The sequence below is a fragment of the Aotus nancymaae genome, unplaced genomic scaffold (assembly GCF_030222135.1).
Source record: "Aotus nancymaae isolate 86718 unplaced genomic scaffold, 86718_ANA_hifiasm-v0.15.2.pri h1tg000025l, whole genome shotgun sequence".
In the NCBI taxonomy this organism is placed as follows: domain Eukaryota; kingdom Metazoa; phylum Chordata; class Mammalia; order Primates; family Aotidae; genus Aotus; species Aotus nancymaae.
Window position 1 is genome coordinate 15,579,890 of NW_026988438.1, and position 20,681 is coordinate 15,600,570.

General features: G+C 35.6%; 1 protein-coding gene across 5 annotated transcripts in view; it reads left to right on the top strand.

Annotated features, from left to right (window-relative positions):
* SGCE (sarcoglycan epsilon) overlaps positions 1-20,681 on the top strand; it is a 70,245-nt gene that overhangs the window by 1,188 nt on the left and 48,376 nt on the right. For 3 of the 5 annotated variants that reach the window (XM_012450790.2, XM_012450791.2, XM_012450792.3), the window contains exon 2: positions 15,384-15,491. The exons of the other annotated variants lie outside the window; for them this stretch is intronic. In XM_012450790.2, the coding sequence (XP_012306213.2) occupies positions 15,384-15,491 (108 nt within the window). The remainder of the gene's footprint in view (positions 1-15,383; positions 15,492-20,681) is intronic. 5 annotated transcript variants of the gene reach the window in all.

The following is a 20,681-nucleotide window of genomic DNA, read 5'->3' on the forward strand; positions in this document are numbered from 1 at the left end:
GGACGCTAAATAAAACCTTAACGCGGATTCCCATCTGAGCGCCTCAGTGTTAGGCGCTTGGCAAACTGACAATCTGTTGATGATCTTAGTGAAAGAAGTTTAAGTTAAAAGGGAAAACGAAATTGTCTACAGCTGAGTTAGATTTCTGAAACACAGATGAAACGCTTTCATATTTGAAGAGCAAAATTGAGCACATTCGTAACAGAGCTACAGATTATTTTATACTTGGAGGATCAATAAGAATTTGACTTACTGTCATTACAACGTTGCAGGCACCACACTTTAAAAGCGAGTCTTTCTAGGAATAAACAAAACTGCAGCTCATTTACTGAGATTTTACTTTCGATTAGAGATAAAATATCCACCATCAGGAACATGAATGAATGAAGTGCAGCTTTTTAACAAAGGCATTTTCCTAGGAAGTTGGATTAACACAATTATACTTTTTAGAAATGCCTTTTAATTTAATCTTTAGGATGTTCACCCTATTCTGCAAGATAGAATAATTTCAGGATACCTTATGCTTGGTAGAGTACTGTTCCGGTGACCGCTGACAGTCAAATTCTTAGGAGTTTTGTTTGTTTAAATTCAAAAGTTACTTCACCTTGTTAACTGAGACTTTATTTTTCTAAAAGCTGAGATTAAAAATCAGTATAGATGAAAAGTAGGAAAACTTCGAGTTCAGAAACCCATCTTAAGACTTTAAAAGTTTGAATAAGTTTGAATCAATTTGATTTTTTCATTTCAAAATGTTAACCAGTACTTTTTTAAAAACCTTAATTAGCATTTTACCATACTGAAAGTAATTTCTAGTCATTGTACAAAATTCAGGAGAGAAAACACTAAAAAAACTGTAAAGAAGAAAAGGTCACCTGTAACCTCCTCACCCTGCAATAATGCCAGTAAACATTATAGAGTCTGCTTTTTCAGACATTCTCTATGCATATATAGGTAGCTATAGAATAAATATTTTTTCATAGGATTGCAGATACTTTCTAAAAGTTAAAAACAGGATCAAATTAATTCTCCTCAGTTATTTTCTTTCCAAATAGCCTTTAAATGTTAAATAACATTAAGTTTGCAGAGCTTTCTTTAAAGGAAATAATATTAATTAATTTATCTAATTAAAATTTTAAATGAATAACCTTAGTACATAAATATTTAAAGCCAGAAAACTGAGAAGAATTTTCTCTGATCTCACCATTCTAACATATTGTGGTTTTTTATTCCCCTACATATGAAAATATTTTCACTTGGCTTAGGAATAGAATTTTCTAAGGGAAAAAAACAGCATCAGTAAACAAGTAATTTAGATAAAACCTTTTTGTTACCCCAAAAAACAAAACGACATTAAAAATAAAACTAAAAGATAACATTAATAGAGCAATACTTTAGGTAACATTTTTGTGTTGTCTAGAACAACGAAAACTTTCAAAACCAAAACAAAACAAAATTAATAGATAAGAACTTTAAACATTTTTTTGATATTTAATATCTATGTGAATTTTGGATTTTCTCCGATATTTATTCCTGGTGTTGACTATTTCTGCCCGTTTTGCACACAGTTGCATATACAGCAAAGAGAAGTTAATGGGTATTATTTATTTTATCAAATAATAACTGGGCTTTGAATTTAGACATTTTATCTATTTTTATGAGTGTTTGCTCTCGATCTACGAAGCTGTTGATGTAACATCTATATTTAATTTCTAGTGTGGTAAGAAAATTGTATTTCAAAACAGAGTGGCATTTTCACTTGTTAGATAATAACTAGACTTTCTCTTTGGACATTTTACCAATTTAATGAAAATTTGCCATGTATTTTTAAAGCTGTTGAATTTGCCTTATGTATTTAGCTTAAGTTCTAGGGTGTTAGAAAAACTATTTCAAAGCAAACTAGAATTTTCACTTGTAAAATAATAATTGTAGTTTCTATTTGGACATTTTATCCATTTTTAGTGACAATTTGCTACAGATCTATGAATCTGCTGACTTACCATATGTATTTGGCTTAATTTCTAATATGGTAGAGAAAATGTATTTCTAAGCAAAGTAAAATTTTCGGTTGTCAAATAATAACTGGACTTTCTATTTTGACACCTTATTCATTTATAATGGCAATTTTTATAGATTTACCAACCTGCTGACTTACCACCTGTATTCGGCTTAGGTTCTAGTATGGTAGAGAAAATGTATTTCTAAGCAAAGTAGAATTTCCACTTGTCAAACAGCAAGTGAACTTTGTATTAAACATTTTATCCATTTTTACAACAGTTTGCCATAAATCTAAAAGCTGTTGATTTGCTTCATGTATTTTGCTTAACTTACAGTATGGTAGACAAATTGCATTTCTAAGCAAAGTGGAATTTTTACTTGTCTCACAGACATTGAAAATAAGGGACAGCACTAGTAAAAACGGGTTAGAGACAACCTCAAAGAAATAAAGATAACATGTATCTAGTTGCTAACACTAGCTTTCCACTGGAGAAAATCATGCTGTACACAAATATTGACACAGTGGAGAAATCTTGATTTGTTAAAAGTCAAATATTTAGATTGTTTCTGATTCTTATAAGTGCAATATTTACAGAATCATATTTTCTCCAAAATACCCAGTCACCTTCTTCCTTTTTCTTTATTACTAATTATCCATACTCTACCTGAATCCCTTCCTTAAAACTCACCCTTCCACTTATTTCCTAACCCCAGTGTAAAAAAGTGACCGTAGGGGAATTGATAATTTGGGTTTAAGTGTTCGTTAGAAATTCTTGGACTGGAGGGGAGATCGCTTTTACACTTTGCTCCATTTTAGTCCAGAGCTTCACAGAAATATCAGTATGATAACTGTTTTCTTTCTATCCCTCTCAACCTCACCAGCAGAGACAGACAGACAGACAGACAGACAGACATGAGGGGCATACATAGACTAATACACACTCCATTCAGGCTTTTTCTAAACTTTGGAATCCAGTTCTCCAGTCTGCTATCTCCTAAGCCTAAAGTCATAGTACAAGGAAAAAATAATAAAGAAGAAAAAGCCAGTGTTTCTAGGTATCAACAAGTCTTTTCAAGTGAATATGTTTCTGATTCAAGTTTTCAGGTTGGTAGGATCAGATAGAGTCTCAGTGCTCTTAAATCCATTCATATGGATTTCTTGAAAGCCAAATCCTCTCTTCATAATTCCGAGTGTTTTAAATTTGGTAAACAATGTAACCCCGTATTAAAGACACTATTAAGTAAAAAACAAACCTCCGGTTTCCACAGCTTGACAGTGGAACAACCATTTCCATTGATGCTGTATCCCTTCTAGTCTTTATTCTATGTACATACATATTTTTATATAATTTCAATATGTGTAGATTTCTTACACTTTGTTTTGAAAGGTAAGTTAATCCTGCTTTCAGCGATGCATTTGTCAAGGATGCAGGATGCTTTTATGTATGAGGTGGTGTGCAGATTAATTAGCGGTATTGCTGTGTGCACGGGAGGCAGACTGAACCAGCACCGGCAAGGTGTATAGGTTCTTGGGTTTGGATCAGGAATTGTCCCTGTATAAGGATCACAAGCCTTTGCCCTGAGTTTTCTCTTCCTCAGCATTTGTAGGAATGACTTTGATGAAGATCTAGGAGGCTTGCTTTAAAAATCCATGGATGAATTGAAAAGGGATAGCTGTTAGATAATAATTTAGAGTTAACACAGTTCTTAAATGGGTTGCAATGCTATGCTGAAGGCAAAAAATATTTTATAGTAGTAAATGCATCATAATTCATTGGTATGGAAGTAGGGAGGTGACTTTGTATGGTGGCAGTTCTTTAGGAAAACAAAGGTTAATAGGAACCAGTGACATGACATGGTTGCAAAAGAAAAAAAATTAGTTAGGTTCTGGTAGTAGTATAGTGTCCATATGTCACAAAAATTTATAGTACCCTGCTCTAATCAACCACATCTGTAGTATTGTGTCAATTTCTGACTGTCACATTTAAAGAGAGACGTTGACAAATTAGACAACTTCCAGAGCGGTCCATGGGGAGGTTGAGGGGTCTGGCAATCCTGTCATAGGAGGTATCCTCACAGGGTCTGGAAATGTTTAACTTGAGAAGACCAAACAGCCGACATGAACTCTCTGCTGTTTGCTTCGGAAAATAGAGAACTAGCATCAGTGGGTGAAAGGTACAGATAGATTTCAACTTAAGGCCTTCCTAACAGAGGAGCTCAACAAGACAATCAACTTTATTTGTTCTGTTCTTTAAATATCAGAAATATTCACCTTTCTTGCAATGAATATTTAATTTGAAGGTCATGATAACATTTTAGTACAGACCTGAAAGATACTTGTGATGAGAACATTTTATTTTTTCTGATAAACTGTCTAAAAAGAATAGCCCTATGTGTTGCAAGTTCATTTCTTACAGCTTGAAAAACAGGGTAATTTAACACACACCCTCCTCTCTCTCCCATTCTATTTCAAATATGAAAACCTGAGAAGAAAATGAGATTCCTTTTCCCCCTGCAAAGTGTCTTAACTTGCTTAATTTGCTTCCCAGAATTACTCTTTCCTGGAATTTCTTGCTCTGTCCGAGCAGGCTTCTGGGGTTGAGTGACCGTGGATGCTGAGGATACCCAGGGCCAGAGGAGGCAGTTTGAGTGCTAGAGCTCAGCTGCCTCTTCTCCAAGGGGAAATAGGGTTCCTTCTGCAACCTCCCCTCCCTTGTGATATATCTCCCTATAAAACTTAACAGTTACAATTTTTGGCTTTTACATAGCAAAATAAAATATTTTAATTAAATGTTTTCAACTTCTGTCTGTTTCAGATTAGCCTGGTTTCTGCCTGTCTTAAGGGCACATTCTTAGTGTCTCAGACATGTCTTGAGGCAGATTTTTCTTTCCTATGTGATCATCTGTCTATTGATGGTTTATTTTGGCTACTATATCAAACCTTGAAAATGTGATTTCTCAAAATGAATTTGTGGAGTATATAGGGCTTCTTTACAGGACCCCTTTTTGAGTAGTTTTGGATTCTACAGAAACTATTTTTGTGCCCTGGAGTTCTTAGTTCTTGCACACTAAGAAGTCTAATGAAAGAGGTGAAGAAATGATAGAAAAATTCTTCTGTCATCTTTTCTAACTTTTCCCTGCAGCTTTCACTTCTGCCTCACACTTAGAACTTTCTCTTCCTCTCCAGTTTTTAGGTCAGAAATGCAGTCACTTTCACTCTGACTGTATGAAGCATATTTCTAATGTTGAACAACTTTCTCCTCTCCTTATTCTCTCTTTTATAAAAGGGCCCCGTGCACTTTTGTGGGATTGTAATAATGCAAATGGCAATTTGTGATGGCTTGCATCCCAGTTGTTGAAGATGCCACGGGCGTTCTTGGGCTGAGTTCATACTTCCAAGACAGAAAAGCTCAAAGATGAGCTTCTGGCTTGTCAATCCTCAACTGATCTACTGGCAGCCACTTGTAATTCCTTGAATGCAGCTTGCTTGCTCCAGCTCCGGCTCCCCTGCTTTGGAAGTAATAATTCTCAATGTTTACATTTTAAAATTTAAAGGAGTTACCTTGGAAAATAAATAGATAGCCTCAAAATATTAGTTGCTGGCATTATTGTTATATTCTTGGAAACAATATGTTAATGAAAGCCACAGTGCTGTTTTCTTCTTTGGTCACTCTCTGGTAGAATTTTTTTTTTTTTTTTGTATCTTCATTTAAGAATTTTTATGCAATAGCAGTTTAAGTGCATTTTATTATTTAAAAACAACTGTTTAGCACATTTCACTTTCTATCTAATTGCCTTAGACTAATCAGTTTTTTGGAATAGATCTTTGGCATCCTGTATCACGGGAATCGCCACAGCATCTGTTGTGACATGTATGCAGACTTTCTTTTCTGATAAATGAACCCGCTCGTTTCAAAAATGTTTAAGAGTTAGGCAGCTCTGGTATAAATTCTTTCCCATTCTTTCCCACTCATTCATCTGGTCACCACTTTGATTATTATGGAGATTTGGGGTTTGCTGCAAATTTGAAAGAAGGAATCAGAGTAATTTTCTTACAGCAGTTAAAGTGGAATATTTGTCACCTATTTTCTTCAGTAGTATGCATAGAAGTATAGTTGCTCTTTTACCTTGGAAAGCAAAAGAAGAGAAAAAATATCCCTGAGGTTTTGTTTTTCTTCCTTGGCAAATTCATTTTTCTTGCTGTGCAGTAAAATGACATTGGCTTTTCTTTTCTATGAAATAATCAATGTAGCACTTTTAATATCTTTTATTTTCTGTAGTTACAGCATCGATTCCCCTCAACGACCAGTACTGCAGAAGTAGGAACAGAACAGATTACTTATGTGCTTATCAGAATTTGAAATGAACATTATTTTTTGTCTAACCATTTTACTGCTAGAAATCTAGCTTACAGATATACTGGTGAAAGTGCTCAAAGATACAGATAAGGATTTTTATTACAGTAGTGATAATCATAATGAAAAACTAGAAAAAATCCTGGTCATTTTTACTAATTAGTAATTTTTTTTTTTTTGAGACAGAGTTTTGTTCTTGCTGCTCAGGCTAGAGTACAATGGCGTGGTCTCCACTCACTGCAACCTCTGCCTCCTGGGTTCAAGTGATTCTCCTGCCTCAGCCTTCCAAGTAGTTGGGATTACAGGTGCCAGCCACCATGGCTGGCTAATTTTTTTTTTGTATTTTTAGTAGAGACAGGGTTTCACCATGTTGGTCAGGCTGGTCTTGAACTCCTGACCTCAGGTGATTCACCTGCCTCGGCCTCCGAAAGTGTTGAGATTACAGGTATGAGCCACTGCACTCGTAATTACCCGGCTAGTAATTCTTTTATTCATTCATTTTTTTGAGTATAGACTAGTTTTGAGACCCCATGCTAGATGCTGGGGAATACACAGCTTGGCTATTGAGAAACTCTTTACACTAGTGAGGTTGACAAAGAACAGCATTTTTTTTCAAGATTATTTGATTAATCAAACAATTACACATATAAATGTGCTCTTAAAACTATGGTAAGTGCTACAAACGTGACTAGAACTTTTAAGTAGAGGATTTGGCTAGAGAGGGAGTTTAAGGAAGGCTTTTCCAAGGAAGTACTCAGATCTTAAGGATGAGTATATGTTAGTAAGGAGGGTACGTATATTTGAGGTAAAAGGAAGACCTCTGTAGAGGCCCTGGGGCAGGTTGAATATGGTAAACAGAAAGTGCTAAAAGAAGTCTAGTGAAGTTGGAGCGGAAAGAGAAGGGTGAACACAATGTTAAACGAGGCTGGAGAGGAAGTCAAGGAAGAAATTTTGCAGGACCTGGTAGACTAACTTAAAGGGTTTAATCTTTATACTAAGAGCAGTGGGAACATCTTTGCAGGTGTTTAACCCGGACATGATCAGATCTGCATTTCAAAAAGAGCACTTTAGCTGTTTGTGAGGAAAGGGTTGGAGGGGTCAAAATAGCTTGCAGCAGACTAGTTAGGCTCCTTTAGCAATTGAGGATAGAGATGATGACTTTGTGGGCTAGGGTGGTGACTGGGAGATGAAGATAGGAGGGATATTTTGGGGGATAAAAATCAACGGGAGCAAGTGTTGCGTTGAATTTGGTGTTGAGTTTGTCAGGAGGGGATTTCAAGGATGATTTCCAGATTTCTGTCATCTACATGAGGACAGATAGTGGTGCCACACATGGGATGAAGAAGCCTGGAATAGGATCAGTTTTTAAGGGAAAGATCATGGACAAGCTTAGTTTGAGGTGATGATAAATAAATTATGATTGAGACACATAGTAGAAAACAATGTAGCCTTAAAATGTGCTATCATGTAAACATGTTCACGATATTTTCTAAATGAAAAAATGTGATGGTATGTGTTTTTATTTTATGTGCACACACACAAAATATGGAAAAGATGCCAGGATGATTAAGAGTAGATACCCTAGGCAGTGACATTGGTGGATGGCAACAGGGATATGAGAGAGAATATTTTTATTTTGTACCCTTCTGGTTATACTATTGGAATGTATTATAATACAATGAGAATGTATGACTTTTATAATTAAGAAAATTAATAACAATTTACAGCAAACATCCAATATAAGAATATTTATTCTTTAGAGGTTACTTAGTTGGAAAAATCATGTGAGCCTTGTTATTTTTTTTATTGTGATGGAAATTTTTCCTGTAGCTTTACTTCCCTAACCCAATAGCTCATATACTTGGCTTTTTAACCCTTTTCCACTAGATTGCAGTATTACACTAGATTTTACATTGCCTGTATACTGTTTTGTATTCTGCTTTTCACTAATTTTATTATCACAACAGTCCAACATTGTACAAATAAGGACATTAAATTATAATGTGCATGTAACTGTTGTTTACATGCATCATTTGTGTTAAAATTCCCACTGGTGCTCCTATTACATCTGAGATATATAGTACTGTTCCCATGAGTGGAAACCCAAACTTACCCTTCTCAGGCTATTTAAGCAAAGGAGCAAAAAATACCAACAGAAATGAATAACCTTACCTTCTCCATTCACTATTCTGTCAAACCAACACTTCTTATATTGAACATTGAACTTTCCACTCAATTTTGATGTGTTTAATACAGTTCAATCTTGCTCACACATAAAATTTTGCTTTTGTTGCATTGTTTCCTCTAAATAAAAATCTAAAAGTTTATAAAAGTCAGAATATAAATATCGATATAATTCTTTCTTAATACATCTGGCTTTCCTCAAGGGTTAAACTGGAGCTCTCAACTTGCCTGAGTGTGGAGAATGAGGACTGGCTGAGATGCCATCTTCTTAGCCCATGGGCAGCCACGTGGTGGAGTTTGGTATGGCTGTGCCTCTTCTTCTGAGTAGCCTCTACAGTTGACTTTCTGTGTATTTCTATAGAATATCATTTTTCATATGTCTCATGATTGTGGAAAAAAGTGAGAGTGCAGCATTATATAATGCCACCTGTAGTGATGGCAGATTTTTTCATTTGAAAATATATTTTTAAAAAATGATTGTATTTAAAGAAATCCAAAACTTTCTTCAAATTAGAAGAGTAAATATAATGATAGTTTTCATTTTTTGAGGACATCAGTATATGGTAGGCATTCTTCTAAAGTTCTTAAATGTATTATGTCATTTAATACTCAACAATCTCTCTCTGATATGAATACTATTCTACTCCAGATGAGGAAACTGAGGCACAGAACTATTGAGTAACTTGCCAAATGGACAAAAATTAGGATTTGAACCCAGACCCTCTGTAGAGACTGATGTTAAACACTGCCTTTCTGCACTACAGTTTTATTTCACTCTGTAGTATCTAATTTTTTAGCTTCTTCCGGCATCCTTCATTAAAGTCTTGCTATAACATTTATTTTAGGATTATCTTTTCCTGACTCCTTTCAGAGGTTGGACTAGAAAATCCTCCTTAACAAAGCCATTTTTTCCTCATAGGTTCCAAAATTTAAAGCTTTCTTCTTTCAACAAATTGTTTTCATTTTTGTTTTGATGCCCATAGTGCATGAGATTAATTTCCACTGCACAGCAATAGCATAGTAATGGTAATGGGGACTTTGGTTTTCTATATGAAAAAAAGTACAAATTAAAATGTTTATATCATTTTGTGTAAGTACATTCTATGATTGTACAACAACAAAATCACGTTAACAATATATTTCTCAAAAAGTATCCCCATTGTTAAAGCAATACATGACTGTATTTGGGGGTAGTATTGATGTGTATGTGGCATAGACTTGGCAGTCAGCCACGAAATGGGCTCAAAATTCAACTCTGCCACTTAGTAAACATATGACCTGGGATAAGTTAACATAATTTTCTTAAACTTGGTAGTCTTGTAAAATAGAGCAAATACTACCTACTTCACATAGTCATTGTAAGGATTACATTAGTTAATATGTGTAAAACCCCTTAGTGTAGTATCCAGCACTTAGTATTTTAGACATGGTAGCTGAAGAAGAGAAGTAATGGTCAACTTATATTTTTTAGAGAGAAAAATATAAAAACAATGTTTTGATATAGGAAACAATTAAAAAAGTAATGAGAATTGCATAAAAGAAGGGAAGAGAAAAATGTAGAGGGTCAGAGAGCAACATAGCAACTTGGATGGGGATGGTAGAGAAGGGAAGGGATATGGGACAGGTGAACTGTATAACCAACTTGTGAAAACAAAGCCTTCCATTCCCCTTAGAGTAGAATATGAAAGAGACAAATGAAGTAGTGGACAGAGAAAGACTTGACAGTTTGGTTTTAAGGTGAGTATGAAAATCAGATTAAATTTCATTTGGCGTATCCTGCTGTTTACTTGGACAGTGATGTCTGAATAAGTTATTATTTATTATTTCCATTCCTTGATATTCTGATTAGCTCATCAGTAATCAGTCACTATTCACAGCTCTTCAATTACTTTTATTAAATAGCAATCCTTTCCTCCCCCAGTCAGCAAATTATTCAGGTTTGGGAAAGAGTACTGTCTCTTCACAGAGTGCTTGCCTCGGGCCAGATGAAATGTAGTCATGCTGCTACAAGACTTAAAATGAATCATGGACTCTTGAGTCAAACTTTAACTGTTGTATGGTTTCTGAGGAAGGTGAAAGCATGCCGGCCACCTTTGGATCAATTTAGGCTTTGATGATTTTGAAGAGGGAACATTGAAAAGATGATTAAATTGTGTATAGCGATATCCTGGCTAGTTGTGTGAATGCCTTTTTAGTTTAGGCTGTGTAAATGCAAGATGCCTGTGATTCTTTTGCTTTTGTGTTTATGAACTGGAGTAAAATTCGCACCCAGATATAATTGTAGCATAGATTACCATGAACCTGGTGAGCACAGTGGCGTTCTCTTCCTTTTAAGATTTCTGAGGATAGTCCAGTATCTTTGGAGGAAGTTCAGGAACTAGTCTCTACGGATCGACATATCTTTACACATTAGATTTAATATTGAAAAGTTGTAGGTAGGATAACTATTTTAAATATTGAGTCATATTTTTCCATCCTAGAGAAATTCATTCTCAAGTAAAAAAATGCATTGGTTATTTTCTAATGAAAATTAAACTTTAAAATACTAGCCTTTTTCAGTGAGTACTCGGCACTTATCAATGTACGGAATATAATACTCTGTACAAGTAGTCAAGTGGATCCAGGACATTGTACACACAATTAAAAACAAATAGCTGTTTCCCTGTTATTGAGGTTTCTCCCTCAATGTGTGAGACTTGAATGTTTAAGCAGCCACATCATTTGTGGCATCGTGTCTTGCCTTTAGTGATATTGCCTGAGGAGTAGAGCCATAAAACATTGTCCTTTTATTGAGATTTATTGGACTTCAGTCTTCTGTGGTCAAAGTAGAACTTCATATAGATCAATACAAACTTGTAAAAAATGAATGTGCTCAAAAGCAGTGCTAGCCTTGAAATAGAGCAACATCTGTGTGTTTAAACTGTTCTACCCTGCCTCTCTTCTTAAACAATTGAGACACCCAATTCAATTCGCTTTTTGAATCCTGTAAAAGCCAAGTAGACTGCCCTTATACTTTAGAACTGGAAAGTATGAGCAATGATGCATTGATTCACTAGCCAAGGACATGTAGTGGTGTTAAATATTTTGCTGGGTTAGTCAGATTCTAAAAGCAAGAGTTTAAGAAAAAATTTCATTGACTTAAAGTTATCCTAGTAAATCCTTTAAATCACCCACAAGGTAATATATGTAGTTTTGTGTATATCACTCTGAGCAATAATTCTTATGCACAACATAGTCTGAGAACCACTGAGCTAGTATAAAGGAAAGAACAAAAGAGAAGCTGTCTGCGCACTCAACCCATTCTTTCTTTATGGTAACTACCCAGCCCATGGAGAAATGGAGAGTTCTATAGAGTGTCTGCTTGCCTGCAGGATTTATTCCATTCTGCTGTAAGATTAAGCCTCTATAATCTTTGGACACATTAAAAGATTGATTTGGTTTTGTAAGGATTGAATTTGACAGTACATGTGAAAGCACCTTGCTTAGGAGCTGGTAATGGGAAGCAGTTAAATCTAAATGTTGCTTGTCATATCCACACATACATTGTTCTTTGGAACATTGGAGAAAAGAATTTGGCCACCTGTTTTTTGACCTTCTAGTTGGGATTTTCCACTATCCAGCAGGGTCTTACATGTTTTTGCAAATTGGCTGTATCTATAAATCAGCTGGAGTTTGGAATGGGTAGGGTTTTCAGTTCTAAGGTCAGTCCTACATTTGTTGCATATGTAACTCAGATAATAGTATATATTTCTTTGGGTTCTGTGATGGCTCAACTGTCTTCTAGAGTTCACAGTTGTGTATGTGAATTACCTGATAGAATTGTGTAACCCACCTACCTAGACTCTCCATGGTGGAGTCATGAACATGTGTTTTAAAATTTTTTACTATCTATATTTTGGGGACACATGTGAATGTGTATTTTGGGGGAGCTGCCTATGTGATTCTTATGTAAGCAGCGTGTTGCTTTTGGAACATAGCCATCAGGAAAACCCCAGAGGTGGAGTATTTTGCCACAAGAGACTATTAGCATTTCTGATCCTGTGTTAGCTTAGATTATTAGGAAACGCCTACTGTATTGTTCATTTAGATTAAAAAATATATAACCAGTTATTACATAAATTATTAGACAAATCATAAGATTGGTAGATAAAATTTAGTAGATAAAATTAATATTCTCAATTTGACATATTTTTTAAATTGTATACAAATTAAGTAGCTTATTTTGGGGGATGCTGTGGATTTTGATTTGTACTGCTACATATCACTGAAGTGATCACCTGAAGTTTTGTTTGTTTGTTTTTAATAACTTGATTTAACAACTTTTAAAAAATTTTATTATGGATGTCTAATAATTGTACATATATAGGGGGTGCCTGTGACATTTTGATATAAGCATACTATGTATAATGATTAAATCAGTAACCTCAGTTTTAGCTAACTGCAGTGGTCCCAGCAGTGCTTGTAGTCCTAGCTACTTGGAGAGCTGAGATAGGAGGATTGCTTGAGCCAAGGAGTCCTAGTCCAGCCTGGGAAACATAGTGGACTCCATCTCTAAAAACACTGCTACTACTACTACTACTACTACTACTAATAATAATAATCTGCATTTTGAATTGTATTCTTTTTCAGTTTGAAGGGAACTTTGGATTTTGGATTTTTCATAATTTAGTTTAAGTTCAAATTTTTACTGAAAATTTAGTTTGAAAAGGAAATAAGCCTTTTATCTCTGATTTATTAAGTTGGGAGCCCTTTTAATGTTAAGTTTGCTGTACCCCACTAACTGTTACTGTTTTTACTTTCCTTTTCTCACGCACAGAGTATTTTCTTTACCTTCGTATGCTTGGTCCTACCCATTCTGCCTTTTCTTGGATTGTATCTCATCAGTTATGCTCCTGTTCTTTATCCTTAATCTCTTTCTCCTCCCTTACATCTTTTCCTCAATTTAGATACAAAATATGTCATCCCTACTAAAATAACCAACCTTTTGTCCACCTTGCTACTTCTTCAGTCTATCATTTGTTCTTTTTGCTTCCCTATTCCGACCAGCGTTCCTGAAAGATTAACTGTGATTTCTGCATCCACATCTTGGCCTTTTGCAGTTTGGCTTCTACTCTCACCACTCTATTGGAACTCCACTTTCGAGGAGTCACCAGTAACTTCTCACTTTTCAAATCCAGCAGTCTTTTCTAAGCTCTCATCCTCTTTGACCTTTTTGCAGTAAGTGAGCATCACACTCTCCTTCTTGACATCTCTCTTCCGTTAGCTTATGTGACTCTTCAGACTTCATTTTCCAACCTCTGTGACTGCCTCTCTTCTTTCTTTGCTGAATCATCCTCTGCTTTTGATATGTTAATGTATTTATTAACATGTTGTTTTGCTTTTGCTGTCCCTCTCACCTTTTGAGCATTCTTTCTCATTTCAGGTCCAGAAGCTAGGAGAGGCCAGGCGTGGTGGCTCACACCTGTAATCCCAGCACTTTGGGAGGCTGAGGTGGGTGGATCACCTGAGGCCAGGAGTTTGAGACCAGCCTTGCCAACATGGTAAAACCCCGTCTCTACCAAAATACAAAAATTAGCCAGGTGTGGTGGTGCATGCCTGTAGTCCCAGCTACTCCATTGGCTGAGGCAGGAGAATTTCGGAGCTGAGAAGGAGGAGGTTGCAGTGAGCTGAGATCATACCACTCCCCTCCAGCCTGGGCAGTAGAGCTAGACTCCAGCTCAAAAAACAAAACAAAACACAGAAGCTAGGACAGATCCCCTGGGGAATTCTTGGGCTGAGCTGAATCCACAAGGAACTTACCCTAAGATAGCCCAAAGAAGAATAGGATGGAGAGCCAATATTGTAGTCAGAAAAAATGGTGCCCAAATCTATCACGTCTGAAATGTAAGGGTGAAAAATCAGAGAGTAGGCAGCAGATTGGCAGTTTGGATGATGAAAAACAGGATCGGATCGATGAATGGGTCAAGAACAGGAATATGTATTTACTCCAGATCACATTCAATGTAAGATCTTGATGTATGTGTTACTAGGGACATGGTATCTTAAAGGAATTACACTAGGGCTTTGGCTTTAATAATCATTTCTCTGGAGAAGGATTTTAAATCTGTAAGTGAAGTCCCATTACATTCTCTTCTTCCTCTTAGTTTCACCTGGATGTCCAACTGGTACCCTAAGTTTAACATATCCCAAATCAAATTAATCATCTTCTCTTGAAATTGACTTTTCTGAGGTCCTAATGTATCACTGTTCTATGTCATTCTAGATTAAAAAAATCAAAGACATCTTTGATTCTCCTTTTATCCCCACACCCAGCAATTTGAAAAAGTGTTGTCAGTATTATCTTCATGTTGTCTTGTAATTGGCATCACCTTTTGTTTCCTTGTGCTTCACCATGACTACTACCCAACACTCTTGCAGTAGCCCCATTTAGTGTTCCTATCCTATTCATTGCCGCCAGTGTGAGCAAAATGCAACTGTGAATTTAAAAGGTACTTTAAACTTAACACAACATTCCTAGCCAGAGATGATAGCTTCCCATCAATGTTCTTATAGCATTTATGCTTTCTACCATTTGTGTATGTAATTACTGTGATTTATTATATATATATTTTTGTACATGAATTGCCAATCCCCATAGATTGTAAGCTCCTTCAGGGGCAGGAACTGTGCTTTGGTTGTCTTACATCCCCACATATTTCTTGTATTGACATACAACAAATATTTGCTGACTAGAATTAAACAGTTAGCTAGGCTACAAGGAATCTGATGCCAGTTAATAGTAGGTGATCTGTGATAGTCATTTTAATATGACATTAATTTCATTTTTTACATTTGTTTTATTCTGAAAAGCTTTTTTATTAAGCTGTGCTGAAGGCATAAATGGAACAGTTAACTGGAAGACCAGACAGGCCAACAATTTTATTATCAGCAGAAAAATGGTTGCTGGGATGAAAGATGGTGAGTTTAGGTTGTAAATCTAAATCCCTTTAGGGGAGCCAATTAAATGTCTGCTTCCATTTGTGGCTATTTTTTTTTTAGTAAGTCAGTCTGAAAAAATAAAATTTTGTTTTCCTAATCTTCTAAAACTTCTGATCGTCTATGTTCTTAATCCATTATTTTTCAAGTTCTTTTCCTTGGCTATAGCTTTGCCCTTTTTAAAGAAAAACTAAAAACCATTCCTATGTTTTTAACCAACCCTTTATCCAGTCACTAGCTTGCCACTTAAAAAAATTGTCCTACTGTGGTTACTATAACAAGTTATTTATAATATTAAAAAAGAAGTACATTCAACATGTATCATTTAAAATAGCATGTATGTAACCTTGGAAAAACAGTCATAAAATATTTTGGCTAATTTTGGATGATTCTTGTTGCAAAACCAAATGGATATGTTTTGCTATTAAATACTTAGTTGGTACTTGTTTTCTATTGGAAAGATGACTTGACCTGTAAATGATTGATTGATTCTTCTAAATTTTTCTTCTGTATCTATAAATAATGTCCATCAGCAATATTCCAGGACCTTTGAAATAATACATTTTATTAGGGAGAAAAGGCATTACTTAAGTCAAAATATTAGTTGTTTTCAAAATATCAATTAATATTATGAACTTGCACTAATATTTCTTGTTTTTTTGGCTTGATGATCCTTCACATAAAATATTAGCTACATGTGTTTGTGAACATTAGCAGAATAGTAGAGTAGTTTCTCTAACTTTGGAGCAACAAAAATGGCTATAAAAATAATAGTAATGTGCTAGGCGTGGTGGCTCATGCTTATACTCTCAGCACTTTGGGAGGCCGAGGTAGGGGTGGATCACGAGGTCAGGAGTTTGAGACCAGCCTGGGTAAGATGGTTAAACCCCATCTCTACTAAAATACAAAAATTAGCTGGGCGTGGTGGCGGGCACCTCTAATTCCAGCTACTCAGGAGGCTGAGGCACAAGAATCGCTTGAACCCTGGAGGTGGAGGTTGCAGTGAGCTGAGATTGTGCCATTGCACTCCAGTCTGAGTGACAGAGCTAGACTCTGTCTCAAAAAACAAGTAATAATAATAGTAATATTAAAATGTTTTCAAAAGAACAGTAATTTTATGTGATGATAATGCCAGATGAAACCTGCTGGGTATTTGTAAGAGTGATTCCTGGCTTACTTCATTTTCTTCATACATCTCTGAAGTTGGGCATCAATAACTTTTTTACAGCTGGAACCAAATTATTCTTCAGCTGAACTCTTCTACCCCCAGATCTCTTTCACAGTGGGACCAAGTTTCCCAACATCTTTTTTTCCCAACTGACTTTGAAACAAACCTACAAACGCTTATGTATTTTTAAGGAATTTTCATTACTAAGATCTGTAAGAAAATATAAATAGAGTTTCATAAAAATAACTTCCCATGAAAAGATCACAAAAATTTGTTTTAAGATGCACTTGTTCCAGGACACAGGCCCGTGGCCTCATAGTTCTTTCCCCCACATTCTCTTTAGATATTGCCATCAGATTCTCCCTGATTATCCTTATCTGGCTGGTTTCGCAAGCTGAGGGCCATCAGCTTCTTTGACACAGTTACTCTTCCTTTTTTCTAATCTCTTTTCTAGTTATGGGTCCCCGGTGTCCTTCACTATTGCAATCTGCACTGTGCTTCTGCTCTGTCATCTCCAAAGGATTTGGGACATGCCCTGGCTCCTTATGCTTCACATAGGATCCCTGGAGACTCTTCCTCTAGACTTTACAACTTTTTTCACTAGGTTGCAATCATCCCTTTTCTTCAGACTTTTCTCTTTAACTTTGATCCCTGGAACCTCTGTCCTCTCTGAGGTCCTCCTCTTGCTGTTTGATTTGCCAAAGAAAAAAAGCCACTCTCTCACCAGCTGCTAGACTCAGCGGAGTCATCTATTATGATGCTGTTCTTAGGGAAACGCATTTCAAGACCTTGACATATAGTATCATCTAGAATCTAAGAGATGCCAGTCTCTTCCTGTTTCAAAATTCATAGTGTCATTGAACCTCACACTGATTTTCTCCTTGGGACCTGAGAGATAACTATAGTTTTCAGAATAGAAATGATTGCCCCATCTTGAATCTACTGAGGTAATGAGTTTAGGTTATCATGTTCTCTTATTTCCTCAGTTCAGCTTGATCTCATCCTTTAGATTATTTTCCTTTCTTCTCATCTTATTTATATCCTATCATTATAGTTCTGAATTATCAAGATATCTTATACAGAAAATACATTTTTTCAACTGTATGAGGAGAATTGTTTCATCACTTTTAAAATTATAATCACAAATACTAGTAGCTTGTATAGCAAGGCCGTTTTAAATACTGTCTCAGATATAGAATGTTCTCTGAGATGTTTTTGACCATGAATCCCAGTTGTCTCTTTCTGAAAATTTCAAGAGGGCACAAAGGATGATAGGAGCATTTATATATAAAATAAATTTAACAAATGTATGTTTTGTATGACTTTCTTTTTTTTTTGAGATGGAGTTTTGCTCTTGTTGCCCAGGCTGGAGTGCAATGGCGCCATATCAGCTCTCTGCAACCTCCGCCTCCCAGGTTCAAGCAATTCTCCTGCCTCAGCCTCCCAAGTAGCTGGGATTACAGGTGCCCACCACCACACCTAGCTAATTTTTTTGTATTTTTAGTAGAGATGGGTTTTCAGCATGTTGGTCAGGCTGGTTTGGAACTCCTGACCTCAGGTGATCTGCCCGCCTTGGCCTCCCAAAATGCTGGGATTGCAGGCGTGAGCCACCATGTCCAGCAAATATTTCAATTCTTAGCTAAAGCGGTAGGATGATACTTTTTCTGTAAATAGGATTCTGAGGAATTCGAATGCCTTAGAACAACACTTCTGACATCATACTACCTCAGCACCCAGTAAGTTGTTAGAAAAGTCATAAAGAATACTCCAAATATGGACTATGGAATCCCTTTTTTTTTCCTGGAATGGGAGTAGCGGACTCAGTTGAGCAAGCTGAGGGCCATCAGCTTCTTTGACACACCTATTCTTCCTTTTTTCTTATCTTTTTTCTAGTTATGGGTCTATAGGCTTGAAGCAGTCACTTAGTCCCTCTGGGTTCAATTTTGTCATCTATAAAATGGACTGAACTCTCCTGAAGAGCAAATTCAAGCAAACTCTGTTAGTAACTGTCAGGAATCCTGGGTTGAGTAGGAAGCAGAGGCCATATGCAGGTAGGAAGTAATATGATCTGTCTCTTAATAAATAAATATATTTGGCATGTTCAGACAAGATGACATACAAATACAAAACTCTTTTCAATGTAGCATTCTATGACACTAAGCTTATTGGTCACCAATTAACAGTGGTTTGCAACCTCTTTCCAATTGACATTTGAAAGAAACACACATGAAATCACATAAAAATCAAGATGTTTTGTTCCAGTTTGGAAAAATTAAAAGTAAATGGTTTTAGTTGGAAAAAAAATCTCATGAAGAAACTCTTCTGCTTTTTGTAGAAGATTCAAGTAATGGTTTCCTCTCCTACTTCATGTAAAGAAAAGTGACCATATCTCTTAGAGAAATGAGGTTCACAAAGACACTGTAATGCCTTCCTAGTGATGAATTCCACAGCCAAGGCATGGACTACCTGTGACTGAAACAAAAACAATAGCTGCCGGCTGCCGAATGAATGGCCTGCAATACTTTGATGTTGAGTGAATTCAAAGGTGAAGGGCAGACTACTGAGAAAAGCCTTTGATTCAAAGCCAAGATTCATAAAGTTGTATTGGTAAAATACAAGGTAAATCTTAGTGAGAAAAACAAAAACAAAAACAGGTTGTGTAACTGGCTGGATATTCATATCTCTTAAAATATTTCTTTACAGTAATTATCTGCTTAATAATTAAATTTCAATTTGACTGTATTAAAAACATGTTAAAAAATAAATTAGAAAGGAATCCATAAATATATCAGGCAATGCAAACCTTGAAATGAGTTCTTTTGATGCAAAGACAGCAAGTGAGATTTACCTATTGTAATCAATTCATGTGTATAGAGTCTCAAAGAGTTTTTAGATGTTAAAACTGTAAAATATGAGACAAGAAGTATTATTTTTGTCAGTACTTAACATTTTTAATTATCAGGGATGATCATACCTAGTTGCTTAGGCAACAATTTATTTTAAAAGATACAGCAGATAGGTGGCTATTCAGTACTCTCTTTATAGCCTAAACATATCTTAAAACCTTCTTAATCATTCTTATTCAAAACATTTTTTTAGATAATACTTACTGTTAAGGCAATATTTAAACTAAGTTCAAATTACTTAAACAATTAATTTCCCAGCTGTTAAATATATACTATCATATTTAAGTAATTTGAACTCAGTTAAAACACTTTTTCAATGCTTCCCAATGAATAGCTTCCATCCTCAAACTCTTTATGTGAGAAGCAAATTGACAAAATTGAAGTGCTTTTAGAAATAGACTTTAATTGCTTATTAAGAAGTTACTTATTAATTACATTGTGTTACAGTATTCTTAGGCTGATTTAGCGATAGCTAAGGGCAATATATCATTTAATCCATAGATCTCTTTGTTTAAATTATGCAGTGTATTTCCCACATATGGAATATGTAAGTAATTATTTTATACAATGCATTCAATCCATTTTTTATTGGACAGTTCATGGTTATGTAATATATGGGTTGAATTAAGACTTTCAATTGTACACCTATTTATTTGTCAATGTGTTTTATGACAGAGTTTCTGCTGCCATCACCTTAAGTAATGGCTCTCTCCCAATTTTAGTAAGATCATCTATTTAGAAGTGTACTGCGTCAACCAAGAACCAGGAAATATGCCACAAAAGGGTCTTTCAGCAGCCAAAATAGATGCTACAAATGCAGGCTCCTGTTTTTACATCTAGCAGAGCCCTATGTGTGTTAAACAGCACGTATTTGCTTTTACTTTAATGTGCAACCTGGCCTAATTTGGTAGTCTGGTTTCTAAACCTGCAGCTGATTAATAACAGCAAATTAGAGGGGATAGAGAAGCTGCTATGGGAAACATACTGATAGCAATGAGAAATGATAGCTGACAACTTGTCTACAAAAGAGAAAACCGAAAATCTATAAAACACACAACCTTAAAAAACATTAGCAGACCAGGACCCACAGCGTGATCA